Source organism: Gymnogyps californianus, chromosome 20, assembly GCF_018139145.2.
Source record: "Gymnogyps californianus isolate 813 chromosome 20, ASM1813914v2, whole genome shotgun sequence".
Classification (NCBI taxonomy): domain Eukaryota; kingdom Metazoa; phylum Chordata; class Aves; order Accipitriformes; family Cathartidae; genus Gymnogyps; species Gymnogyps californianus.
This window is the reverse complement of record NC_059490.1, coordinates 2226171-2253192: the sequence shown is the minus strand read 5'-3', so window position 1 is coordinate 2253192 and position 27022 is coordinate 2226171. Positions and strand designations below refer to the sequence as shown.

At 41.4% G+C, this 27022-nt stretch overlaps 1 protein-coding gene across 4 annotated transcripts in view; it reads left to right on the top strand.

Annotated features, from left to right (window-relative positions):
- AUTS2 (activator of transcription and developmental regulator AUTS2) overlaps window positions 1-27022 on the top strand; it is a 799219-nt gene that overhangs the window by 192707 nt on the left and 579490 nt on the right. For all 4 annotated transcript variants that reach the window (XM_050908788.1, XM_050908790.1, XM_050908787.1 and 1 more), the window contains exon 2: window positions 21644-21853. In XM_050908788.1, coding sequence (XP_050764745.1) covers window positions 21644-21853 — 210 coding nt within the window. The remainder of the gene's footprint in view (window positions 1-21643; window positions 21854-27022) is intronic.

Below are 27022 nucleotides of genomic sequence, written 5' to 3'. Positions count from 1 at the left end.
TCCTTAATGTTTGATTTGGCTTCTAATATATTATATATTTTAACTAAAGAAAATACTTGTCAGTGGTGATTTGGGGTTCTGTTTTAACAGATTCTAACGTGTTCAAGAGAGGTAAGAGTTCATTGACTGGGAAAGAACTTGCTGTACCTGTGGCTGCAGTTTATGACACGCAACTCAATGGGTTGAAAGGGTAAGCAAGCAGCAATCCATTGCAAACTAGGTCACATTCACTTAACTCCTATGACCTGAAGTCATAAGTCCAGTTTTTTCATTTTTCTTCTTTTTAGGTTGGCCTGGAAGAGGCTGACAAAAGAGGAGGAATTGTGGCTGTTTGTTTTTTGCCTGCAGGCAATTTACAGATCGTTTTTGCTGGATCACAATAGACATATCTTATTTAAAGTCCAAGATGTACTTCTCCCTGGCCCCCCAAAGCCACAGCAGTCTTACTAACAGGACGTTGATGTTCCTTCTGTCAAGATGAAGCTTTTACTTGAATGTTAATCACGTCACTCATGCCATGATCTCTGCAAAGTGGTACACAGTTAACTAGGAAAAGCATTTATTATATATTAGCTGTGATACTGACTTTTCCTGAATGGGTTTCTGGTACTGGGTAATACAAACATTGTGAGATTTGGTGATCGTAATTGGCATTATGTTTCGGCTCTGAACTCACTGCACGTAGAACACATGCATTTGGGATCCACATCCTTAGTTTAATACATGCTAAAATATTTACTCTTATCTGCTGTTTCAGACTACTTATGAACAAGGAAGAAAGAAAAATTTTTGATGTCCTGCCACTAGTTCCTGTGTCTTTTTAGCTGAGAAAATTACTATTCAGGAAAGTTGTATCACTGGGCATTAGGAGGACTGGATCATTAATATTTAACTGTGTTGGAAGTAGAAAGCACTGTAACAATAATAATAATTTGCACTTGCACAGCACATTTCTCCTGAGGATCTCAAAGCACTTTACAAACCATTTAATTAAGCCTTACTAAATCCCTCTGAGGTTCATTATTAGTCCCATTTTACAGATGGTTAAGCAAGGGCATAAAGAAGTTAAATGGTTTGCCTAAATGAGTTAGTGGCAATAAGCATGTACTTCAGGAGTCCTGACCACATCTCTCCTCTCTAACAGAGAAGGTATCAAGTGACCATAGCGTCTTGCCAGCAGCAAACAGAAGAGCATAGCAGCTGAAAACTGAAAGAAGGTGAAGTGTTTTGTTTGAGGTAGTTAGCTGTGAATACTCTTTGGAAATGGTATGATGCTGTAGATTGATTATATTATTGCTTGGTGTCCTGGCTGTAGAGGAGATAAACAGCACATGCTCACCTTGGCCAAGGGACAGAAGGGGCCTGAGAGCCCAAGATGTAGGCGCAAGAAGCAGGGGTGAGTCCTGGCTCTCCACCTGGCCAAGAGTTTCATCCCTTCATTCACCAGGGACATCTACACTGCTCTGTTTCTGCCCTGTAAGAGACTGGTGCTTTTTTTTAATCCGTACTGCAGCTTTGGCCAGCCAGGAAGTTATTTCATCAAGTAAGGAAAGAAGTTCTTGCCACTGGACTTAAAATTATTCATATCATTAGCAGCTGCTTCTCCTCAGATGCCCGACATGAAAGGTTGGTTTATCAAGACATAAAGCAGAAGCATACAGGCAAGCTGGACTTGTGCTTGCTGCTTAGCTGAGAACCACTTAGGAGGGTGTTCGTGTACAAATGCATTAGATTATGGTTAAGCAGCTTATGGACATAAAAACACATTAGAACTTTACAGCATGCTATAAATTACAGTTTTGCGGCATTCACAGCCACAATGTTAGGTAATTACATTCATTAATCTACTACTAAGAGCACATAAAGTTGCCTCCCAAATGGTACTGTGTGTGCTTGTGCTCAGCTGGGAATGTGCTGAGAAGGGCCTTCCCTCCCCCATGTCTTCCTCCACCACTATTCTGCCTTGCTCAGAAACTTTCCGATTTTATGATGGTTTTCAGCTGACCAGACTTTCAAACATATTGGTCTAAACATTTAGGATCCACAGTGGAAGAACTTCTGATAATCTTGTCTCATACAGCTCTAAGCTTTTTCTAATAATCTGTAAGCAGTGTACGGACTTAGTGCAATCATTTAGTTAGGAAGAAGTTATTGCTTGTTGTCCCTTAGGTGATCCATTTGTGCCCTGCCACCTGATATTTAGTAGTCCCTGTAATTGTTAGCCTCGGCAGCTAATATTCTGTTGATGCTTTGCTTGGCCTTAGGTTGAGCATCTCATGCTTCATTTTCGTCTGTGCAGAAATATTTCCTTTAATTAGAGCAGATTCTCAGCTGGTGTAAATTAGAATAACCGCATTTGTGTGTCTCCAGGTTGAATGTCTGTCCCACTGACCATTTCCTTTCTTTTTCTTTCTTTATCTTGCATTGTGGGGAAAGGCTTTCGAACCATTTGTTTGCGGTGCAGCCATATTCTGTACAAGCAGAGTCTTTTACGGATTCCTTCGTGTTTCAATTTATTGTTTTGAAAGATCCTTCATGGCCATTTTTTTTTTTCCCTCTCCAATGGACCAAGTTTTATCTTCAACATCTTCTACCCTAGGGTAACCAGCTCCCTAATCTCTGTCATTCAGCCACATTTTCACTGGGACTTTCCATGAATTTTAAGCTATGAAAATAGCAGAGCAGAGAGTTGTGTACTAACCGGTGTATTCTCTGTTCTTAACCTCTTGGAGTGTGCGTTAGGAAATAGAGCCCATAGAAATTTCCTGGAAAACTTCTTCCAGTTTCAGTGACTGCTGAGCAGGGTACAGATGTGAAAAGTACTGCTCAGTTAGAAAGCTAAAAGCAACAGAAACAGAACAGTTGACTGGCTTATCACCCTGAATTTTTAAGAAATCAAGCTACTAACATAGATTCAGCATGTCAGTCCTTGTAAAAACTTAAACATACCCCAAAAATCAAAGAAAAATCCCTTTAAAAAAAGCTCACACCCTATGATGAAGGTATGCGTCCATTCAACTCAAACTTAACTTCAGTAAGTCAGAAAGCAAAATCTATTATCTTTTGTTTGTAAAACGTAAATGAATCTGATTATAAAAACTTAAGCTTAGACAAGTCAACAGGAGTAGAAGACTTGCAGGAATGACCCACTGCTTACATGTCAGTTCATTAATTGGCTTTTCAGTTGCTGATCTCCTTTCACATCAAGATTATCTTTACATCCGTATAAGAGAGAGCTATGAAAGCTACCTGTGCTACTGAAGTAGGAGCAGCCGTTATGCGAGACAGTGACAGATGCTTAATCACACGACAGTCTGCAGTGAAAGGCATTCATCTATTTGCTAAATAGATGTAGTTTCAATGACGTTTGAGCACTCCAGTTTCTAGGGAATTTCTTTGTCATTACTGACAAATTTATTATCCTGGCCATTAAATTAATAAAGCACAGAGCACACAGCAACAGCTTTTTGAGGGAAGTGATTTTTTTGGTGCTGCAGAAACCCCTCCAGCTCCATGTCCTGAGCTGTCATCTGCCTGTTGCCCTGGATCTCCGTGCCTAATGACCAGAGGAGGTGGAAAAAAGCATCTCTTAACTATGAGACAGAATAGGAGGAGCACATTTGGCAGGGATGAGCCTCCCGTTGGAAGTGACTTGCTTTCATGCACCTTGCCCAGCTGTAGTATAGTGCTGTCTGTAGCAGGCTGCTTCTGCCCAGGGCAGAAACATAAATAGCTTTGGCCCGTCACGCAAACACGAGCTGCCTCTCGGTCACTGATACGCTTTGGTATCAGCACCAACGTGCTGCTTGTTCACATAAGCAAGAACTGTAGTAATGGCCTTTGTTTCTGAGAGAACAGCAGTTGCAGGGAAACAACTGCCTGGTAAATCACATTTTCAAGTTTGACACTGTGATTGCCTGTTACCTGCTTGGCTTCAGCCTACCTGTTAGGTAGTACACTGAGATATGCAACTGTATTCATGTGGGCTTTGCTTCCCTTTTTCCGTATGTAAGCATCAAGAAGTCAGAAATCCTTATTTTTAAGGGCAATGTGTCTCCCCGCCGCCAGGCAGCAGCACGGAGAGCCAGTAAGCCAGGCCAGCGGCCTGCTCGAATGGAGATAAATTGGGGTCCTGCAGGAGAGCGTCAAGACAGAAGGATGTTGTCAGAGCTGGATGTCTAATGTCACGTGCAGCTGCTAACCTGGTCCTTGCCCTCCTGACAAAACAGCTGCCATTTTGGGTTAGCGTCAGAGTCGTGGAGCCAAGTGATTGTCAGCGCTCATGTATTACTAATGCCATCTGTGTCATCTGCGGAGCATCCCATAAAGCATATAGAGAAAGCGATAAACACGGGCTTTCTCCTAATGCTGAAGTACCATGGCGAATCTTTGCTTCCCTTGCTCACACACGCAGTCTCAGAGCTCACATAATGCCGAGTGCTTTACTACTCTGCTCAGGCGTTCAGTGACTTAATTGTGTGATGGTATTGATGTAAAATTTAACAGCCACTGTGTGTATTGACTATAGCTTCATTGGTTGCTGCTAGAACATGCTGTGCTATTGCCCTGCTGTTCATTTAGCTGTTTTGGTCCATTTATTAGATATTACAGAGATTTTCCTTTTCTGGACAGAACTGGTAGTGATTTCTGCAGTGGAAACCTGTTGAGAATGACTCTAATCTGGTTTCTGAGGATTTGTTTATTGGGGCAGCACATGCTGGGCTAATTTCAGGGTACACGTTCCATGGTATCTTTTCTGTCCACAAGTGAAGTTGTAATGAGAAGATGTAGTACTCAGCGGTTCCCCCCCCCCCCCCCCCCCTTTATTCCCCCCCCCCCCCCCCCCCCCCAAAAGCAGCAAAACCAAAATTGGCTCAGTCAGTATTTATTGGCAAATTAGTGTTCCTAAAGACTTCCTTTTGCTTGTTCTTTTCTAGAGCTCGGAGAAATAAGATTTCACATAATGCATCTGGGATTGGATTACTGGATTGAATTTTGCAAAGTACACTAGGGATAGCTGAGCCTGTTTAGAAAGCAGCTAAGCCCCTCTAAGTCATTAAAAATTCAATTCATGCTAGTCGATGGGGGATTTTTTGGTGGTTTTTTTGTTTTGGGTGGTTTATTTGCTGTTGGATGGTCACATTTCCTTTGAGATATTTTATCAAGGTTTATTAAGCTTTTGGTGGAGCGGATGGTGGGATACAGCCTTTCTCTGAAAAAAAGGATGGAAAAAAGCATCCTGGAAGCTGACGTCCCTCAGTCTGCTTGCTTGCTGAACACAAACATTAATTCTTAAAGGAGCTCTTCAGCTGCATTCATATGTTGTGACCATTTCGGAAAGCCACAGAAACATGAAGACGTTCAAAATTTATCAAAGTTGAGGTTGTGATTGGTTATTACTTTGCATCTGGTCTTTTGTGTACTCACGAGCTCCTGCTCCTCCTCTCCCTCCCTCCCCCCTTCTCTCCAGCTGTGAGTTGAGGTTTTGGTCCTCAAAACCAGGCCAACCACATTACTACAGTGCAGATGGCAATAATCTCTGTGCGTGATCCTGATAACAGATCTCAGGACGCAGCAGGGTTTGGGAAATTCCAGCTCTGTTGCAGGGAAGGATCTCATCCCAGAAGAATAGTGTCTGAATTTAGATTCTGTTTCTCTCTGTAAAATTGGCCTGAATTTTTTTTTTTCTGGACTTCCTTTTCTGTTTCTTAGGCTAGTGGTACTGTGTTGCTGGTGCTCCTGGTTTTTTATGCTTGGAACTGAATTTTTTTGGAAGAGAACATCAGAGAAGTTTGCACAGTGCTATGCTAGCCTAATTAAGGAGAGGTCTGAGCGTATGAACCTGGGGAGGTAGCTGGGCTAAGCTAGAGGGCAAGGAGAAGCAGGAAGGCTAGCAAATTTCTCAGCGTGTGGAACAGGTTTTAGTAAGGTCATCAAGAATGCAAGAAAGGAGGAAAAAAATAATTCTGAGTGAGGTAAAGACTGCCATGGGAGGAAACAATAGAATATTTTGTTGAGACCCTGTATAATATCTTTTAGAGTCCTATGCATCCTATAGTAGTCCTGAGAAGAAGGTTGCAGAAGTGTCATATGAGAGGACTGTATCTTCCTCACCCTTAAATAGGAAATGGGCAAAGAAGGAAAATGCTTTTGCTCTTCTAACAGGAAGAAATAATGGTTTTCTAGGTAAGGTTTAATGCTCTCAGCAAATCTTTGCAGCTTATGTTTTTACATTATAGTCATTTTCGTGAGTCAGACATCCCTGCTGCCTGTTAAGTAAACACAGAAAGCATAGATTATCAGTTAAGAGTATCGACAGCATTTCAAGTGCTATGAGAGAACATTTAATTCAGTTTAATTTTGTGATAAATCTCATGTTTAATCCTCTGGTTGCTCTGTAATCATGTCTCTATTGATCTTTTCTGAATGACTGCATGCAGTTTAATAAACTTTGCCATTAACCTAAGCTTCCTAAAGGAGGAGATTGATTCCAGTATCAAGTCCGATACAACCAATAAGCACCTGAACATCATTAAATCTGTCCATTATAAAACATTTGCATTAAGATCAAAGTAAAAGTGTAGAGGTGAATTTGCAGCTTATTAGAGAAAGAGTTTACAATCGGAAAGTCTCAGTATGTCAGTCAAAATCAGCAGTAGTTTTCAGCCTGGCTGATTCAAGCTGACACCTCCTTTCATTTCTTATTTCTCAAATCCGTCTTTCATCCTATTGAGCAACCTCCTTCCCTCTTTTCCCAGCCATAATTATATCCTTTAATTTATTCCATCTTTTTCACTCCAAGCATTTGTTTAGTCCATGTTTTTGAGGTCATTTTTGCCTCATAATAAAACTACAGAGTTTGGGTGTCTTTTCGAAGTGTTGGTTTGGATTTTCTGTCCTGAACTTCTTTTATGAGGAGTGCCCTAGTTACATGAGCTGCAAAATAGGGTAGGGAATGCGGGACAGGTTATGGAATTGAAAAATAGGGATGACCTTCTCAAATTCCTTCTTCTAAGGCCTGTTCCCACCCTTCCTCTCAGGGGCTGTCTCACGTACTCCAAATGCCAAAGTGCCTTTGGCAATTTGGCCCGGATTGCCGGGCATGCCCAGGGTATGGAGGAGCGTTGCTTGCCTAGGGACTTAATAGCAGCTGAATTGCATTGAAACAAAGCACCTGAATTGCTTGTGACTGAGAGCCTGTTGGTGGCCTTGGGAGCATCTGTGCATCTCCGTGATGTTGGTCCCTCCATGCGAATGGTCCCTCCAAACGCAGTGGGTCTGACTCTCGGGAAGTACAAGGGAAGAGGGGACTGGCACAGGCTGATAAGGTACCGTCTCTTGTGCAATTTTGCTGTTTGGTGTTTTGTCAGAGCAGCGCTGCTCTTCCAGAACAGCTGGTGCGGGATGTTCAGGGGCTATGGGGAGCTTAGAAAGGAAACTGCCTGCAGTCTCTTCTTCCCTTTCCCCCCACTCTTCATTCCCGTGCAGGCGTCAGAAGTTCTTAACCCGCAGGAGAATGAAGGGTCTTTATTGATTTCAAAGGCTGCAACTTGTGTGGAGAGTTGTCCATGGGGGGAATGATAGCAGGAAAGCGCTCCTCATGAAGCAGAGGCACTGGCTCAGGACAGAGGAAGAGGATGCGGGGAGCTGGTGGTGAGGGAGACGGGAGGAGACTGATCCTCCTGGAGGGGGACAGAGATTGAGAGTTGTCTGGAATTAGGATGAAGAACAGGGAAGGGGAAATGCTGTGACCCCTCTGTGTTAGGAAGGGGAACAGGGCATGCAGGGAGCCTATAGGTGTGGGAGGGAAAAACATGAAAAAGCAAGAGCCAAATACACTTACATGCAGCTGAGCGATAGCAGTGAGACTGTCCTGAATGAAGGGCAGAGAAAGGGAGATGTAGATGCTCTCCTCTTCCAGTAAGGAGAACGGAGAAGAGACGAAAGACGTGACTTTCCTGTCCCACACAGCAATTGGAGGAGAACAGGGAGATGCAAGAAGTACCTGCTTGGCAGGAGACTTGGAGGAAGCCTCTGGGTATGGTGACGAGGAGGGGCGAGAGGCAGGGAAGAGGACTGCAGCAGTTCCACGGGGCGTACCCCAGGAACATGCTGGCTGTGGTTGTTTGGCCTGATGAAGTTGAAGGGCCTCAGAGGCTTGGAAGATGAGAGAGTGACTTTGCTACTGTTTCCAAAATAAATTAATGAATAGTGCAAGCCCCGACGTGTTTTATGGCGCGTAGCAGTTGGACACTGTTATATTTCTTATCCAGAAGATGGCTGCCTTGATCTAGGTCTGACCGGAGAGAGATGTGCCAACCACTCCATGAACCCACATCACCTTTGCAGTGTCTTGTTTGCTTTTTCTAAGCATGTGTGCAGCCCCTTTTGTTCCTGTGGTGCCTGATCCATTTAGCTCTTTAAGTATTTAGCGTTACGAGGCACAGATGAAATAGGATGTGGTTTTGCTTCCATTTTACAGATGAGCACTGCTACACGGAAGGGCTAAAGGCCCAAATTCACAGAGCCATTTATTTCCTTTGGAAAACCAGTCAATGGGAATTAAACAGTTTTAGGGCTCTGAATACCCGCTTTGTGGATTGGGGCTTAGCTTACTGCTGCAGGTCACACAGTGAGTCAGTGGAAGATCAGGAATTTCAACATATGTCTCCAAGTACCCACATTAATAACTTACCATCTCAGTCCGGCCAGCTCTAATCCTGTGCCTGGCAGGGTACAAGTTGTGATAAGATCAGACAGGAGAGATTTGGATACTGGCACCAAGCAGCAGCTTAGAAAACAAATCTTTACTAGGAAAGGTTTCCTTCCAAGTGCAGACTGATTCCTGCTTATGGTTCTAATTCTCTTCAACATATTCCGTAGCTCTCGAGAGATGCATTGCAGAGCTTTATCTGCTTTCTGCTCGAGGCAAGTTTTTACAGAGAGACAGCAGTTCGGATGCTTTCTACAGAAGAAACGGTTACAAGTTCAGTCGAGACAGCCGGGTATACGATAAAGTGTGGTTTGAATGTAAGTATTGCTCAAGCGGTATGATTCACAGTTTTTGTAACTCCTCGCAAGTTTGCTGGAGGCATTAGCAAAGCTCTTGACTTGAGATGTTCTGTGTTGGAACCGGATCCTCTGACTGTGCATCCCTACCAAGTTAAATTTGTAGCTTCTAGGTGGCTATAAACAAGAAATATTACAGAAATTGCTTTTCCAGCCACTGAATAGCCCTGAATATTAGATGACACTTCAGTTTTAAAAGATCTATTCACAAAGTAGCTTTAAAAAGTTGAATATTTGCAGAAGACATCATATTTTCAGCCACGGCACAACTGTAAAGGAAATTTTCTTTTTCTTTTTCTCTGGTGTATGAGGTAGCTTTACAGGGTCTGTGCCATGTAATAAAACTGAAGAAAGTAATCATCTCTGTTTTTTCCCTTTTTATTTATTCATGCTATCTTCTGTGCCTGTTTTACTGGAGACTCTGTATTCTAAATACAGGACGGAAGGGAAGAACTGTGTTTCCCCTCCTAGGAACTGCTGAGTGTACCTGATGGTTTTTTGGGTGATGCCACATAGACTTTGCAGCATCCACTGGCCTAAAGCTGAAACAAATGCTTTGTTGCAAGGATGCGATGTATTAGCAGAAGTGGAGAAATAAAGACGGAAGACGTGTGGCAGTTATCCAGTGGGTCTGATTCTCTGCGTTTGGTACGATGGCTTATACCTTTGTAAAGTAACAACAAAATAGTTCTGGTATTTATTTCATCTGTGTATATGAATGAGGACTCTTGAGATAGGAGCAACTTATATCTGCTTTGTAAGTGGTGCGAAGGACAAGGCAATGATAAATCTTGTCTGTTATGCTAAGCTGTGCTTCTGAACTGCAGAGAGGGGGATTTGCCAATGATCAGCACTGTACAAGAATATAATCCCTCTGGTTTTTTGATCATCAAATTTATCTTCACTGTATCTGTTTCCTAGGGGAAGAATAAGCCAGCAAATGGAAAGGTTACGTATTGCTCTATTTCTTAAACTTTTGTTCTTTACTATTTTTTTCAGCCTGAATACTAGAAGGAGGTTTCTTTTGCAGGTGGGAAGTTGAACTGTTGTTTCTTTTTTTTCCTCGAATTGCACAAAGGTTCTGATCCTTTTCCTAATGAAGAATATTACCAAGCTCACTCTAAGTGATGCAGTCCTCTGGTCCTATCTGAGCTCTCTTTCTCTTTCTCTCCATGTCCCGCCCCCCCCCCCCCCCCCCCCCATTTTCTAATCACTGTTCTTTCATTTTAAAATCTGCCTTCATCAGTCTTTTGTGTGAGGTTGTATGCCACATGCCAAGAACAGTGGTAGAGTTAAGTGGTTCCCAGAGAAGGAGAAAGAAAATCAAAATCAAGAGGAATATGAGACAGTAGGAGCTTAGAAGACAGAAAAGCTAGTGTGTTAAGTAGTTCGACTTCTTGACCTGCAAGATGGAAAACAGTTGTTTCAAAATAGATTTTTATTTTGAAAAGCTCGATAATTATAACCCATTATTATGTAGAGGTTTTTGGTTTGGTTAAAAAATCTGCAGGTTGGAGCATTTACCATCTGGCATAATCCATGAGTAGTTCTTCTAATTCTGTCCTTTTTCCTTGCTTATTTCTGTATTGTCTGTCCAAAGAGCTAGGTTTGTCCTGTTTGCTTGCCATGTGCAGAGGGATGCCTCCGGTTTCCCTGTGTGCTTGTAAGGCTTCATTTGTGATACAGAAATAAATGACATGGATGTTTCCATCTCTCCCTATTCTCTCCCTATATAGCGCAGTTTCCTAGTTGTTTTTACCTATGTTGTCTCAAGGTGATTTCTTTGTCTTGACTCCTGGAGAGCAGATTTTCTGGTCTAGTCTTGAGGCTAACGTGGCAGCAAAGCTCACCTCTTCTATGGTGTCCTGGCTCAGTTCCTTTCTGTGGCCGTGATATTTTAGTGAGCATCGTGAGACCTTTAGAATACATTGGACTTCCCTGGTGCTGTACCATCTTTCTGCAAGACAAGGAATACAGAGGTGCTTCTGATTTGATTTACAAACCATAATACATTTTTTATGAATGCTGAGTGCTGTGCTAATGAATGGTGCCAGTGTGAGAGCCTGGAGGCTGAAGTCATCTGTTTAGCCCTAGTGCAGGAATAGCAGGGATGAGAGCCGTCTAAGCTCACATCCATTTATTCTAACCCTACCAATAAGGGGGGATACCCTTTAAATGTAAGATTTATTGGCCCACTAACTCCTTGGCCTCGGTCCGTGGCCTGCCGACAAAAGTGCTATTTGAATTATTCAGCGAACACCATATGTATCTGGAGAGTGAAGGAGCCCACAGTCAGCTTCACGCCAAAGACTCCGCTGGAGGGAAATATGATTTCATTGCAGAAGTCTCCTGGTGAAGTTGGCAGGACATTGGGCAAAAATAAAGGACTGATACTTTTGGACATGAAATCAACAAGGTTAAAAGGGGGACATATTTGTTACTTCAAGCTAAGAAAGCAATGTAATTCGGTTCTAAGACGGCATGTGTATTTTGGTCAATATATGCAGATCTTGTATAACTACAGATACAAAGATACAACATTTTTATTTTGGGGAGAAAGTTTGAAATTTTAAAAATTATTTCCATTCCAAATCAGAACAAAAAGTGCAAATAAAAAAACTATGTGAAAGAAAAGAATTCCAGAAGTTTCAGTGTAGAACTGAAGAGTTGCTCAGTTATTTAGACAAATTATTTGTGTTTCATATTACTGAGTGTGGTACTTGATAACTGTTCAGTTGGATTCTCTCCACCATGAAAATCCCATTTTCCAAGGAGAAGAATTTTTGGCCCTCCTGTGACACGAAGCTGACCCTTGAACCCAGGTGCAGGCATCTGTGTGAAATGTAGACGGTCCCAGCCTGTGCCTGCAGTCGAATGCATTTCTGCATCAGATCAAGGCATTGCTGTGCATGGCTTGACTATATAGAGTAACAGTGCTGTATGTAAATATGGGATCATTACTGGAAATGTGCAACTAGTATGTTGTAGCACAGGGAACAAAACAAATTCACCTTTGTTTTAGGAGCTGGCTGAATGCTCCTCTCTCTCTGCCTAATCTATAATCATAACTGAGCAGTGCGAGAGCAGTGAAGCCCTCTTTGTTGGCATGAAGATTTAAAGCGAGCATCCCTAGGGACTCTTTTTCTCTCCACACCCCTTTTCTATTTCTTTTCATTCCTCAAACAAAGAAAATAAACACTTCTTAAGAATGTGGCCGTGCTGCTCACGGAGTATATCGAGCACATTTATTTAAGGCCCAGCACTGTGAAATAAACCCAGGGCCGGTGGGAATAGATTTCCTTTGGCTGCAAGGGCTGCATACTGTGGGAGCAGTCTTGGGGATGTAAGTTATGTAAAGCATGTCTGGGATGGAGTGTTTTGTTACCGGTAACATGCCTGTTGTGTTAGAAGCACTCGGAGTCGTGCCCTGAATTCCGCTGGAGCTTGTGCTCACGGAGCGGTGATGGGCCAAAAGGGCAGGCAGCGTGGGCAGGCACAGCCCTGTTTGCTGTGAGATCTGCCCTGGGTGCCTTACCGAGTAAAAAAGGTTGTAGGTGAATGAAAGACAGGTACTTATCGACGATGATTTGACAAGTTTGAAAGACTGTACGTGGAGGAGTTGGAGAGAACGTGGCTGAGGTGGTGCCAGCAGAGGACACAGATTCCTGCTGGGAGAGGCCAGTTCTTGCTGGTATTTCAGACAGTATATACTCAAAAAAGGCAGTCACAGGTGTGATCAAGATGTAGTGAAATCTGCAAGAAAGAGGTAACCTTGGACTTTCTAGCAACTTGTGTAAGACCTAGAAAAATCTCTAGAAAAAAACATGACGGGACTTCTAGGCCAACAGAAGCTGGGTGGAGTGAGAGCTTCAGGGTCTCTTTCTGTTGGCAGGAGTACACAGGTTTCTGGCTAAATCTCTCTGAGCAGAGTCAGCTGTGTGTACTTTGCCTTCTGCAGAACCAGGCAGCTTCAAGAAAAACACTTCAGTGGCTCTGTAATCTAAGCTGGCATCGCTCAGCACTTTCTCGACACTAGCTCCAAGAGTAGGTTTTTTTCCTAACTCTGGTTGCACGGACTCCAGTAATTTGGATGACTGTTCTCCACAACTGTAGCGTGGTATAGTATAGGATTTGAGTGACAAAATTGAGGAGGGAGAGAGGAGGATAAGGCTGAGAATACCATGTCGTGTTTGAAAAAGATGAAATAAATGAATTGCAATCAATTGCTCTGGTGTTCATCTTCAGGTATGATATCAGTTTTTGCCAGCTTTGATTTCATAGGGCCTCTTCAGCTCAACGGCTGGCATTGTAGTCTTCGATTTCAGCTAAACATTTGTTTCGTGTAGCATCTGTAGGGTTAGTGAATACTATGAAAAATGTTGTATAAGACTGTCCATTTTGCTTTTCACCTAAGTTGCTACAGCTGTTTCGTAGAACTGGGTGCCTTTGAAATCTTGAGTAATTACATTCTGCTGTTGTCAAAGTTGGTGTGTAGGAGTAAGTTTTAATCTTTTGTACTCAAATACTTGAATAAAATTTCTTTTTAAACATGCTTTTTATAATGTCAAGGTAAAAATTTGAGTGTACGCTCATCATATTCAGCCGTCTCAAAACAGATAAGAAAAAGTTTAAGGATTTTGCTAAAATCTCATTGAATGCAGTGAGACTTAGACACATTGGGAGAAAGTTATTCAGGTAAGGCACAGAAACAATATTATGTAGTCTGTGTGAATAATCATAAAGGACAAAGCAGATCTCATTTGTAGTATCAAGTGTCATAAATTGTTGAGAAATAGAGTGTCTGCATCCAAACACACAGTATGCTGAAGAAAGGCGTGGTCCATTGGTTGAACTTATGAACAGGGAAGGACGTTTATTTTGCCGAGTAAAATACTTCTTTTAGCTTACTTCCTTAATCTAGTGTGTTAGTAGAAGTCAGTCACAGTTTACTTGTGCTAAAGGGTGACTGCTATCCTTCTACAACAATAAACAGTATAAAATTTAAGTAGAAAAGAGTTGACAGCCGTATATTCTTTAAATAATGCCAGGTAGAACACATATAACGATGGCTGAGTTGAGGAGTAGTATGTGTACAGGATCCCTTGTTTCCATTTGCCTCATGTGTGCACATGGCAGGCAACTGTGTGTTTAAGTTCCTCCAAGTTTGTGGTGGTTTTTTTTTTTTTTATTTGGCCCTTGTGTTTTTATGAATTGTGATGCTGCTGTTAATGATATAATGGCCTCCTTTATTTCTTGAAGATTGTGAAGTCATTTACTCAAACAGGTTTGACTTACTCTGGAATTGGAGACTCTTCTCTTGTTGAGCCCCTTTCCCACCTGTTAGCGAAGCTGGAAGGTGCACGGTGAGGGAGAGGGTTGCGGGAGGGTTTCCTCTTGCTGATATGAGTGGAATGTAATCAGAATCCAGTTTTCCTCTGCCTCCGTCTCGTATTTAGTATGTGGCATTGAGGGACGCCATCGCACTACATATTTTAGAAACAGGCATTATCTGTGTCCTTGTAATATGTGGTGGTTACTAAAGCCTGATTTTCAGGAGTGCTCAGCACTGCCAGTAGCTGCTGAAATCAATGAAGGCTGTGCTTCATTAGATAAGTGCTCTGTAGAGATAAGTTCTCTGAAAAATCAAATCTTAGGTGCTTCCTAATGGGTGCTTAAAATTAGCAGACGTTTTTGACCCGAACATGTCAGGACTGTTGTTGCCACCTATAAAATGGGAATAGTGAAATACCTTCATCTGGCTAAACAGCTGTAAAATAGGTCATTGATATTTGTTGAGCATCTGATACTATCGTGGGAAGCTGTATAGAAAAACCCTCGAGGAAATTAATAATTGCGCATTCAGAGAAGGGTGCGAATGGAGTGTAAGTAAACAAGTTTTAGGTCCACATGTTGGACAAAGAGGAGAAAACAAAATCCTGAGTGGCTGCTCATTAGCTGAATACCTTCCATTCTGCACAGGGAAATAAAAGCATGCGATCATGTAATTAAAGATTGTATCATGACGCATATGCACAAGAGGGCTGAATTAAGGTGGTGGTTGCAGCCTTAATCCTAGCCTTTCATAACTTCAAGTCCTTGACTTCGTAACCTCAATAATGTTGCTTTAATGTAGTTTTTTGTGTGTAATTTAAATCAGCAGCACCTGAAAAGGAACCTTCTGTTCATCAATGATACTGTTAACAAATGATTTTGGGATGAAAAATCAAAGCAATCTCTTTGCTACAGAAGCGCTTTTATAAAACATATCTCAAGCAGACAGCAACTTGCTTTTCTATTGTTTTGCCTTCATCTGTAATCACCACATAGCGTCCTGCAGCCTGGTACAGCATTTCATCTTCAGACTGTTGCTCAACCTTTTTTGCACAACACTGAACCACTTTGTTTTCAGATTCCAGAGAGATGCAGGAGGCAATGGATTGTAATTTTATGAAAAGAAAGCAAACAAAACAAGATTAAACCTTTCTGCAGAGGTCTTGCGACTTGGAGAAATTGCTGGGATTAGTGGATGGGCTACTGCACCCACTATAGTTGACATCATGGCTCTCTTCACCAGTCCCTTGTGTCCTAAAATACCATAATTTCTACACTTTGACAATCCTTTTCTGTTTTGCATTGCACTTTACACCTTCCTTCCTTTCTCCCTGGTGGTGTTTTAAGAGCGTTTGTAATTTTTTCCCCCTAGATAAATACTTCTGAGGAACTAATTGTACATTCAGAAGAATACATAGTGCGTTTAACTATCTCATATGGAGGTAAATGAATGACTGTTCATGTAAATGAATAAACATCTCGTTTTATTTTCTGATTTTGAAAGATTGCAGGGATTAGTCAGTGCATTGTTTGCAGACCTTTACATGTTGTTGTTACTGTTAAAATAACAAATTATGAAATGCGAGAGAGAGGTATTGAAGCCTTAGGGCATTTTCATCCATTAGCTATAAAAATTCTTCCCAAATGTAACAGAAAACACAGTATGAGTCGATGAAGACTGTCAAGATGCGATGGCAAATTTGGTACCCTCAGACTGGCACCATTTCCCAATTCCGAGGGGGTTTTGGTTCAGTTTGTGCAGCTGTTTGCGCGTGGTGCTCTACTGGATTCCCAGCGAACGATACGCACTGTGTGATGCTAACGAAGCTGCAGTATTTCTCTCAGCTGTGCTCTCTAGGCATCTTAATTTCTTGCAAGCTAAATTTCTGTAACAAATTTTCTCAGCGAATATGGAGGTGGCATTTTTGTCAGTGTTTCTGTTTGTGCGTTTTTTCACAGGAAGCCCTTTCGCTGCTTCTCGCTTCTCCTCACGTAACGTCCCTGGCAAATGAAGCACTTCAGCTGACAGCCAGGGCCGAGGTGCTGAGTCTGTCTTACGGTTGTGTCCGTAACTTGGAAAGAATTTCAAATCAACTTTGGTAGCTAGTGAAAATGTATTTTTTTTTTTTTTTTCCCCTTAATTGGCTTCTTCCTTCTGCAGTAGTGTTCCTGATCAAATGTGAATTGCTTCTACCTTGAAAATAGATGAAAGGCTTCAGAAGAACCTTTCTTACAATTCTATTTGACAGGGATGCTTGGATGTCTGAATAGTGGACACGGGCAAACTGGTAGATTCAAGCTTGCTTTTCTAACTATTTGTGTTTTAAGTGGAGCATTACGTTGACATTTCATGACTGTTTAATAATTTGGGTTTTTAAAAGTGTCTTATTTCTTTATACTTAATTTTGTTGTTGGAGTGAAGGATAAATTGTTCGGCTCTGATATAAAGCTGTTGTGGACTTCAGCAAGAACCTGAGGAGCAAATAGTTGGAATATAGTTATAGACTTGGTGCAGTTGTTATTTGGTTTTACTAGCCCTGCACTGTAATCTACTTTTGTTTTTAATAATCAGTTTTTAAAAGTTGCACTTTACTGGGGTCATGTTCAGTGCGAATTCAGAAAGTAAGTTCTTGCAACACTGGAATCACAATGATAATCCACAAGGATGATTTGGAAAGATAAGGCTTGAAATCCCTGAGCAGTGCATGAAATTTTCATCCAGATAAGTGCCTGCAGTGTGTTTGCTACACAGTGCGTTTACAGCATTGGTTTTCATCAAGTGTTCCCACAGAAAACTCCTGTAATAATGGGTGGAACAGGGTTCCTGTTGTTTACATGTCGTTTTTAAGTCGTCGTCAGAGGGAAGGTGGCTGGAGGACAAGGGCGGGAGGAAAGGGCAGCAGCGATGGACTGGCTCTTGGGAGAGATTCGTGGGGGTGAAGTGTATACCCCGAAAGCAGCGTGAAGCACTGCTCGGCTGCCACTGAGGATCTGATTTATAATTAATGAGCTGTCATTTACATAGCAAGAAGATGGACTCTCCTGAAATAAATCAGGCATAGCTCCCTGAAAGCTTAACACTTGATGAGAATGCGGAGTGTCCTTCAAGCCTCCCACCTCGAGAAATTATCTGATGTACCCACAGAGGCTACTTCTCCTCCCCTCACCAAATGCAGGGCTTGGATTGAAATTGTTAATATTAATTGGAGCTGGGATGATTGCAGTGCCACCCCATCAGGCTTCAGCAGCCCTCCTGCTCGCTGACGTCGCGGCGGGAGTCTGTTCAGCATGGGCGGCTGTTCTCGGCTATGGCACGTACAGTGGTATCAGGTTGATTAATGTGCCCAATAGAAATAAAACAAATGGAAATTTTTTTAGATTATACAGTACACTCATAAATATTAATGCACTTTTGTATTGAATTGCATGTAATTACATATTTATACATTTAAGTCACCTTCCTGATACACTTAAGGCACTTTACTGATGAAAGATATCTCTGAATAAGATGGTTTTAAACCATGCCTAATATGTTTGTAGGATTTATTTAATAATGTGTGGGCTTGTATGCTGGCAGGAGAGGAGAAAAACCTCCATTAAAGTCTGAATGTGTTGTTCACAGGGTTTGCTACTTAGTTTGAATCGACTCCATGGGTAGCTGCTGAAAAATACGTCTCGACATGAAATATTACTACATCTCCTTATCTATGTAGATAAGGTCTGTGCAGTCCTGTCACCTTAGAGTAATTACAGCTTATTACTCTAATCATGATGATGCCTGAAGTCTGTAATTAAGATTGTGCTGGCTAATGTACTAGCACGCGGCATGGTACAGCTATTGTCCTATCTAAACAACAGAAAGATAAAAATTGGATGAGGGAGAAAGGGCAGAAAGCGGGGAAGTGATTTATGCGGGGCCACGGTTCCCAGCCAAGCGCTGCCTCCGCCAAACCCGATGGCTTCCAAGAGGGCAGAATCCGTGCGCATCCTCCGCAGCCTCGTGTGCGCTGCTGTAGCGACAGTGTGTCCGAAACAATCCTGGGCGGTTTGCACCCTCAAACATGAGTATTGACACCCCATGTGATCTCTATTCAAGCTAGTTTTAATGCATCCTATCCACCTGCGTCTAAGCTTTTATTCTTTTGACATGTCCTGTTGCAGTCCAGTCTGCAGATGAAGAATTTAATATATATTTCTATATACATGTATATTTTGAGGCCAAATGGTATATCTGTTGAAAGCAATGAGAGATTCTACCATACAATTCAATAATACAAGGTTTTGACCCACAGCACTCTGTAATTTTCTCTGCAGCGATGTCAGCTGGTGAAAAGCAGATGGCTGTTCTGGAGGAACATGGTTGTCTAAAAACCAATCTTTATGTCTAAATTTCATAGTAAGCCGACCCGCCAAACTGGATTTAAGGCCCGCTTTCACAATTTGCAGAATGGCAAGCTATGTACGTATGGAACTCCCTTTCCTCTCTTTAGTCGTGAGCAGAAGAGGCACCCTGTTTTTGGAGATTTCTGCAAATTGTTCCTTCTGTCTTGGAAGGTACATTTTCACAGAGCTTGCAGAAGGCTTTGTGAATTTGGTGTCACTCATCTTTGTTGTAGGTATATATGCAGGTTCTTTCATCCCGATTCTGACATGAGCTAAACTTTCTTTAGGTGTATCTGATGATTCATGAAACTTTACGCAACTGGCTAGAACATGGGCTTCTTATGGAGGAGGTTATCCCAGATACGCCCATAGTGATCTGCAAAATTTGACCCATCTTACACCCTCTTTAAAGCTAATGGGAACTAGTAATTTCTTGATGGCAGTGCTAGCCCCATTAGACATTTTATAAGCTTCTGGAAGCCTGCCACTGTTTCATTTAGATCACTCATAGCTGGGGGGAAAAAAATAAATCCCACAAAAGCTATTTAGTCATTAGGAGAATATTTTTTTTTTTTCCCCAGAAAGTTTCCCTTTCTTCACTCCTTCAACCTTTCGCATTTAGACTGAATCCTCTTAATAGCATTTCTATCTACAAATATGAGCTCTGTATTTTAACAGAAGTCCTGTGCTGGTATAATGTATTACTCATAAAACATTGGATTTTTTTATACTGAGCTGAAAAAAATAAAGATTTATGTTTATCATTAGCAGCATGATGATAGTTTTCTTAAGGCACAAATCTATTCTATGATAAAATATCTCATTGTTTCAATAGAGTGCATTGAACAAGTTGTAATTGTGGTGCTTTTTTTCCTGTGTTGAAGTTGCTCTGTGGGAATTGCAGCGTTAGTTTTCCAGTTTATTTCACAAAGTGTAGCAGAGTAGGGCTGAGTACGGGAATGGCTGTGCGAGGTGCTTTGTGTTTGTTATCTAGGAGGTCAACGTGTATTTGTAGTTGCTCTTTTTATGAAGCTATTGATGATGAGCATTGGTGAAATTTTTACTGCAGTCTATGACACCTGAGAATTTGCCTTCATGCATTTATAGCATGTATCTAAATCGAAAACCTTCCTGGGAAAGGAGACAGAAGGTGTGCTCAGAAAAGTGACTCTTCTTGCTTTATATTTCCTTGGCCTTGCTCTGTAGGATCTCTCAGCTTGTGTACAGTGCTTTTCACAAGCAGATCTCAAAGCATGTTATGAAGATCAGTGCTACTACTGACTTCTTTTTTAGTAGCTGGAAAAACCAGAGGAGAGAGACATGACGGTCTTAAAATACTGATCCTGCTTTATAGCTAAGGATGCTAAAGATTTTTTTCATGAGCTTGGATAAGGTTCCTAACTTTTCTGATATGAATAACGCTGTGTGAAGAAAAGCTTAGGATATTTCCCATGGTGTCTCAGGTGAAGAAAAGGTAGAAAAAGTATCTTACGGCTTCTGTTCCATACTCTCTTCTTTAATGCTTGTAAAATTATTCTTTTTGGCAAATATAAAATTTGAGCCTTGACTGTCTTCAGTTTAATTAGTCTTCTCATTGGTTTTAGTTATGAATTTTGTGAAGCTCTTGTGTTTTAGATAGGCATTTAGGGAGCATTCTTTAATTAAAGCCAAACTGATTTTTGCCTTTGGGCATGTTTTTTTGCATTAAAAGGTGGCATAATTTGAGTTATATTCTCCTGAACCTGAATCTTTATGTGACACAGGGACCAATAGCCCAATTTCTTTCCTGCTGTCAGTTATAATATTAAGTGACAATAAACAGCAGCATGAAGGCTTACAAGATCACATAGTACTTTATGGTAGGGCATGGAGAGCTTCTGGTCAAAGCAGCCAGGCATGTTAGTAGAGTATGCTTAAAGTATTACACTGTTTAAGTAATATGCCCTTTATGTGGAAATACCGTACTTTTATGTATGGAGTTCTTGGAGTAGATGTGACTTAGCAGATTGTATTTATTAGATGCACAATATGCGTTGTAATTTCCACCTTTCCAATAGCTTCTAATTCTTCTCTCTTAATGACCTTCCAGCCTCCTCTTCCTCTGCCTCTAATTCTGTGTTACTGGAAAATTTTTTTTCAAGTAACATTTATTTGAAACAAAAATATGAATTCTGTGTGTTGCAGCTTATCAGTAAGAAAATAGCTTAGCTGTAGGCTAAGCGACAAAACTTGTGTTTATGTTACAAGACTTGAGTGGTTTTTATAGACAGACATTGATTCTGGGGTTTAAAGGAGGGTCAGTAACAAAGTTTTCAAATACAAGCTTTTTTTTGCGCACCCCCCCCCGCCCGAGATTTGGAAATCTGCTTAGGTCAGGCTTGAGGGAAACATCCACTGAAGTCAATTGAGATTCATTGGCTATAATTGGATTGAGGTCAGCTCTTGTCTTGGCTTGTCAAATACAAGAAATAATAAAAATAAATGTGAAAAGCCAAGCCTTGTTTAAATGAAAGACAATCGTTAATTTAAACATTATAAACATATGCTGTCTTCTAAATGTATGCTCACTTGATACATGAGATGCTTTTGAGAATTATGAGGTTAACGGTATGAAATCTAAAGGAGTATGTGTCTGCTTCCGTCCACTTCATCTTATAGGTTTTATTTTGCATTTGCCTATATTTTGATTAAGTGGACATCAGTGAAGACTATTTTTTCCTTTTCTGGTGACTGTAGCATTGCCTTGAGAACGCTTTGCTGGTCACCTAGAATTGCTGCTTAAAGAGGTCGACCAAATTGGCGCTGTATCTTAACCTCTGTGTTTTTCTTCTCTTCCTTCCCCCGCTCCCTCCCTTTGCAGAAGGACATAGCTCTGAAACCTCAGGAACGTGTGGAGAAGCGACAGAATCCTCTAGCCAAGAAGAAACGGGAAGCACTTACCAATGGGCTGTCATATCTTCCGAAAAAGAACAGACTTCACCACCACCAGTACAGCTCCGACCGAGAAAATGATCGTAATCTTTGTCAGCACCTTGGGAAAAGGAAGAAAATACCGAAGGGCCTCAGACAGGTGGGAGACAGGTTATCTATTGCAGGGAGGGAGGGCTTTGGCTGTTGGCACGTGGTATGTAGAAGTGGATTTCTCATTTTGTGGGATCACTTATTTCAACCCCTTTGTAGTTGTTTTATTCTTGGGCTCTCGGGTGCCACTTGGTACTGTGTCCTGGTACTAGAAGGGATTAACTGAGTGGGAAAGCAAGCGGTGTATTGATGCTAGAGCCGAGGTGATTAATAAATGTGCAAAGATTGGAAGAGCTTTCCATAGACTGGCTGTGAGACTGTCAGGGCAAACAAATCTGGTCTCTCTGTTACATTGTTAGGCCAACTTTGTACTATAAATACACCTTCTTGTCTTTAGACTTTTACACAGAAGCATAAGACCCCCTCTGAACATCAAGGGCAAGGTGAGGTAATTGCAAGAGGGGCAGCTGTTAATCAAGACAAAGCTCTAAGACTGATTATGGTGCGAGGCGCCCACTTGTAGGATGTCAGTGGTACCGGTGCGTGCTCTTTTGGGTTACTAATCGCCTACCCATAAGCAAGAACTTCCTGCCTTCCCAGCACTGCTGTTCCCTTACTGCGGTAGCTGTGGCACACGTGTGACAAAAGTGAGCTTGTAGCATCCGGAGTTGCAAAGCTTGAGGCTGGAAATCTTGGTCTCTTCTTCAGGACTGTGCAGTGTTGTGTTTGTTATGTTTTTTAAAAAAGAAGGAAGCGTGACAAGTGCGATTTCTCTGGTGAGCAGGATGCAGAAAGAAGAGCCATGTTTTGCTTTTTTTAATGAATAAATATCCCTTGTGTGTTTGTTATATATAAAAGACTAAATTAGAGCTGGGCATTTTAAGCGTAGCATGTGCCTGTGTAGTCATTTGGCTCATTGTCTGCAAAACTGAAGTCTAAAGTAACGGTAAAGAGGTCAGCTTTGACCTAAATTGGAGTGATATTAATTGCTCTTTAACCAAAATTTATGTGTCTTATGGAGATGGTTGATATTCATTGAATGAGTCTTCATCCTTGTTTAGTGCAAACCAAACTTTGCTTTGCAGAGAAACTTCTAGAAAATAGTGAGAATTCACTGCTGCTCATTTTGTGAGCTCAGGGAAATGGAAGGAACATTGAGGATGACAAGTACGTTGACTAGTATTCAGTTTTGATATTCAGAGTTACAGAAGCTGGTAAAAAATATGTTTTCATTATTATTTTTAAGCCTACACTGCATATAGAAATAAAATAAGAGATTATACAGTGCTTCAGCAAAGCAAACAAATTGTCAAATGCCTATTCTACACTATCACACCCATTAAAGGTGTTTCTTCTAATTTAATTTTACTTTGTATTTCAAAGGGAGATGGGGAAACTCTTCAGGATGGTTGATGCAACGGTTATGTTATAAGTAGATATTGAAGGTTGCTGTGTTTCCTTGACTGTTTTCTGTGTTCGCCTACGTGGTCTTCACTCTGTTCCTTTTTAGTATGTCAAATGGTAAATGTATCTGCTTTGTGCAGTAGGAACTGGCCTTCGTAAAAGCTGACTTTTTGCACTATTTGATTCCCCTGGCATAGCCTGCTGTCAGGTGAGACCTTTCTGCCCGGTACTTAAGCTATGAAGGAATCAGCCTTGCTGCTGATGGAGGTTATTTGTGAGGTTATGTTTTTAGGAATAAATATACACTGGCTTGGAAGGTATTGAGTTGACAAATGTCATGGAAAATGGTTTTCCTTTTAGTTGATAAATCTGAGTACTCTGCTTAATTCCTGAGGGATAAGGCTGAGAGGAAATAAAATATCTTACTCAATATAAATTTAATACATTTGCTAGGGGTATAGCTCCTTGGATAAGAACATTTCAGTCTCATGAACAGTTTAGGTGCTGACAAATCCAAGTGACTTTGGCACTTAGATGTGGAAAAAAAGATGTCATGGAAAAGACTATAAAGCTTATGTGAAAAGACATGCCCACAACCTTTATATATAGTATTTCTGGTAAGCATTTTTGTCTTCTTTCAAGACAAATGGTGAAGACCTCGAAAAAAGGAGGAGAATGATAAGTTAGGAGGATGGTTGTCTGTGATCATGTAACACTTTTCCTCCTGGAGTGACTCTTGGCTGCACACCTTGGGTTTGTTTCCCCACCCAGCTCCATCCCACTGAATTCCTGGGCTCTCTATGGGAAGTTGCTTGTCAGCCTTCTCAGATGACAACAAGCCAAGAACTGGGGCCGCTGTGTTTTGTGCTTGACAAAGTAGGAGCATCTAAAGCCAATTAAAGTTCAGTATGCTTCTGGATATATATGGTGTCCTTGCTATATTAGGGCTGTGTATTTTATATGTAAACAATGTATGTGCCCCTGTTGTACCTGGAGGAATCCTGAATTGTCACATGTGAATATTATAATTGGATGGCAGGATGCAATCTCGATGCTGTCACTTGCATTCCTGTGCAGGCATAAGACCTTGGCTGCAGTCTGTTCCTGTTGGGAAATGTTTTATACCTGGAGATCTTGTTCGTTGTTTTACCAGTAGTTAACAGTCCTGTCTGATACGCCTTTCTGTGAAATCTGTTATCTGCTGGAAGTAACTCTCACATGCAGGATTTACGGTATGAAGCTCCCTCGTCAAACAGATTTAGTTGAAGTCAGCTATTGGAAGGACTGCTAATTAGTTTTCAGAGAAAATCCTTGCAGTATTCATGCAGGTATTTATCCAGCTATGCTGAAATGCCTACAGGTTTATTGAAATCCAGAAAATGTGAAACTGTAGGTTAATTAAGGCTCATATTTTACTAGCGAGAAGACTTTTGAACTCTGCTTTGTGAGCTTTTATAAATGTACTTATTAAATGCCTCAAGGAAATTTTAGTTGGCGTTAAGCAAACATAAGACTCATCAGAATATTTCTCCAGCGTTTTAAATTTAATTTCCTTTACGTTAATTGGTGATGGCGTGTTTTTATGTGTTTTCTGTAAAAATCATTTGGAAATCTTAAAGTGAACATTTTTAAACTAGTAAAAGGGTGGCAAAAATTTGTAAATAGTTTTTAATGAGTTTTTGTTCCTCGAGGTTCGAGCAGAGTGGGGCATGCTAGGAAACAATGAGTTTTGATTGCAGAAGGAGCGTTGGGAGTATTTTGACAGTGACAGGGAAGGATCATTTCTCTTTATTCAGTGGGTGTGTGTTTTGGAAAGAGAAGACACTGACTTTTGCTACCTCTACCATTTCCTTTATTGTTTTCTTTATCTGCTGGGAGATTCATACACCTTCTTGCAGAAAAGGATTGTCTTTGGCATATGCTTCTAAAACAGCAACCTGCGTGCTGGGCAAGTGGTATCTTAGCTGGCTTACGTATGTATGAGAGCCAGCTGCTGCTGGGCTCTACCTTAACCGGCTGATTCCAAAGACACTTGCAGAATATCAAATCCCAATCCCAGATGCCATGTGAGTGCAAGGAAAGAGACAAACTGGTAATAAATAAGGGGCAGATGATGAATAAAGGGAATAAAACTCATGATGGAGAGATGAATTAGGAGGTAAATGTTAAAGAGATAAAGGAAAAATGGGAAGAACAGCAAAAAAAGATACACCGCTGACTCTGGCAGTCATCAGCTACAAGCATTATAACCTATTAGCTTTTACCTTGTAGTCCATTACATGAATCAATTAAAGGGGAGGGAGGGAAGTATTGAAGCTTTTCCTTCTCAGAATTAAGTCCACGATCCCCTTGGCAGTCTCGCCCTGAATCTATACATCTTAAATTTCAGACTGCTAAGGCTTTTGATGGCTGATCTGGATGGCCGCTGTCATCCTCAGTCATCGTCGCTTGCGAACATCACATCGTTAATTATGTTGCAGATTAGTTATAGCACACTTGTCCTCTGGTGCAGAGGTGCTTGTGTGCTTCAGTGCAGCAAACCTCTGGTGCAGAAGGTGAAATAACTGTTGTGTGATCTGCATTTAGTCACGCTTACAGTCAGGAATGGCTTTTGCACGCTCTTAGACAAGCCTATACATGACAGGTAATGAGAGCGGAGTGGGAGGTGGGTGTTAGCTGTATGGTTTGTGGTGACATTGGTCGGGGAGCTGAGCAGATGGGTTTGATTGTCACCGGCAGTGCGATTCCAGTGAGAGCTGACTGTGGTGACAAGCGATTTACAATGTGCTATTTACAGTTTGGGTTTGCAGTCTCTCAATGACATCTGAGTGCTCTTTAGCAACTGCTTTCATTACTGCTTTTCTAAGAGCTGCTAATTGAAAATGGAATTGTGGGTGGGCTTTGGGAGTGCAATAGCAGCTACAAGTATTATACGCAACCACGGAGAACTGTTAAATGTCTTTGACTCCCAACTTGTAGCTCTGTGCAGCAGCAAGGGAAAAAATGTGTATATATTTGTGCAGTGTGAGGTCCAACACCTTGGAAATACTGCATGCAACATGCATACACCCATAATGAGCGATAAAGGCTTGAATCTCCTTTTACATAGCTGCTGTGATTTGGGATTACTTTACTGGCAGCCAGTGGATTTCAGTGACTACAAAACTGCTGAAGATCGGGAAGGAACCTGGGCCATGGAAATAGCTCGTGCAGGACAACAGAGGGGTGGCTTGCAAGCCGTGCTGGGTGCGTTTGGGCTAGTTTTGCACTGTTGGAGGTCTGGTTCTGTATGACTGAAGTTAAAGGGAACGTTGCTACCGACTCATAGAGTGTGGGACAAAGTCGCACGCCTTAGAAGTAGTACCAGCTAGTCATCAGGTCAGCAGTGATGCTGCCACGCATTAATGGAAATTGAGATAATGTTTCTTTCCATTCTGTTTGTAAAGAGAGAGGTTTGTGGGTTGGTTTTTTTTTTTAATTTCAAAATACTAGCACAACCACTTTGAAATTACTAGATTTGCTGTTTGTGTTGCAACCTACACAGCATGGTTTGATGATGTGCAAATGTTGCCAAAAGGTTGAAGTCACCCAAAGCAAATGTCGCAAGCAACAGGACTTTGCAGGGGGCACTGGTTTAATGAAACTTTGCTCTGTGTTGGTATCGTGTCATCCAAGGGCATTGTTTATTTGGGTTTATTTGTCAATCCATGTTATGAACAACATTTAATTTGAAAAATAAACCATGAAATCATGAAAAAAGCAGATTACAGCATTGAAAGTATAGAAAGGGCCATATACTGGTAACTGTGCTTTG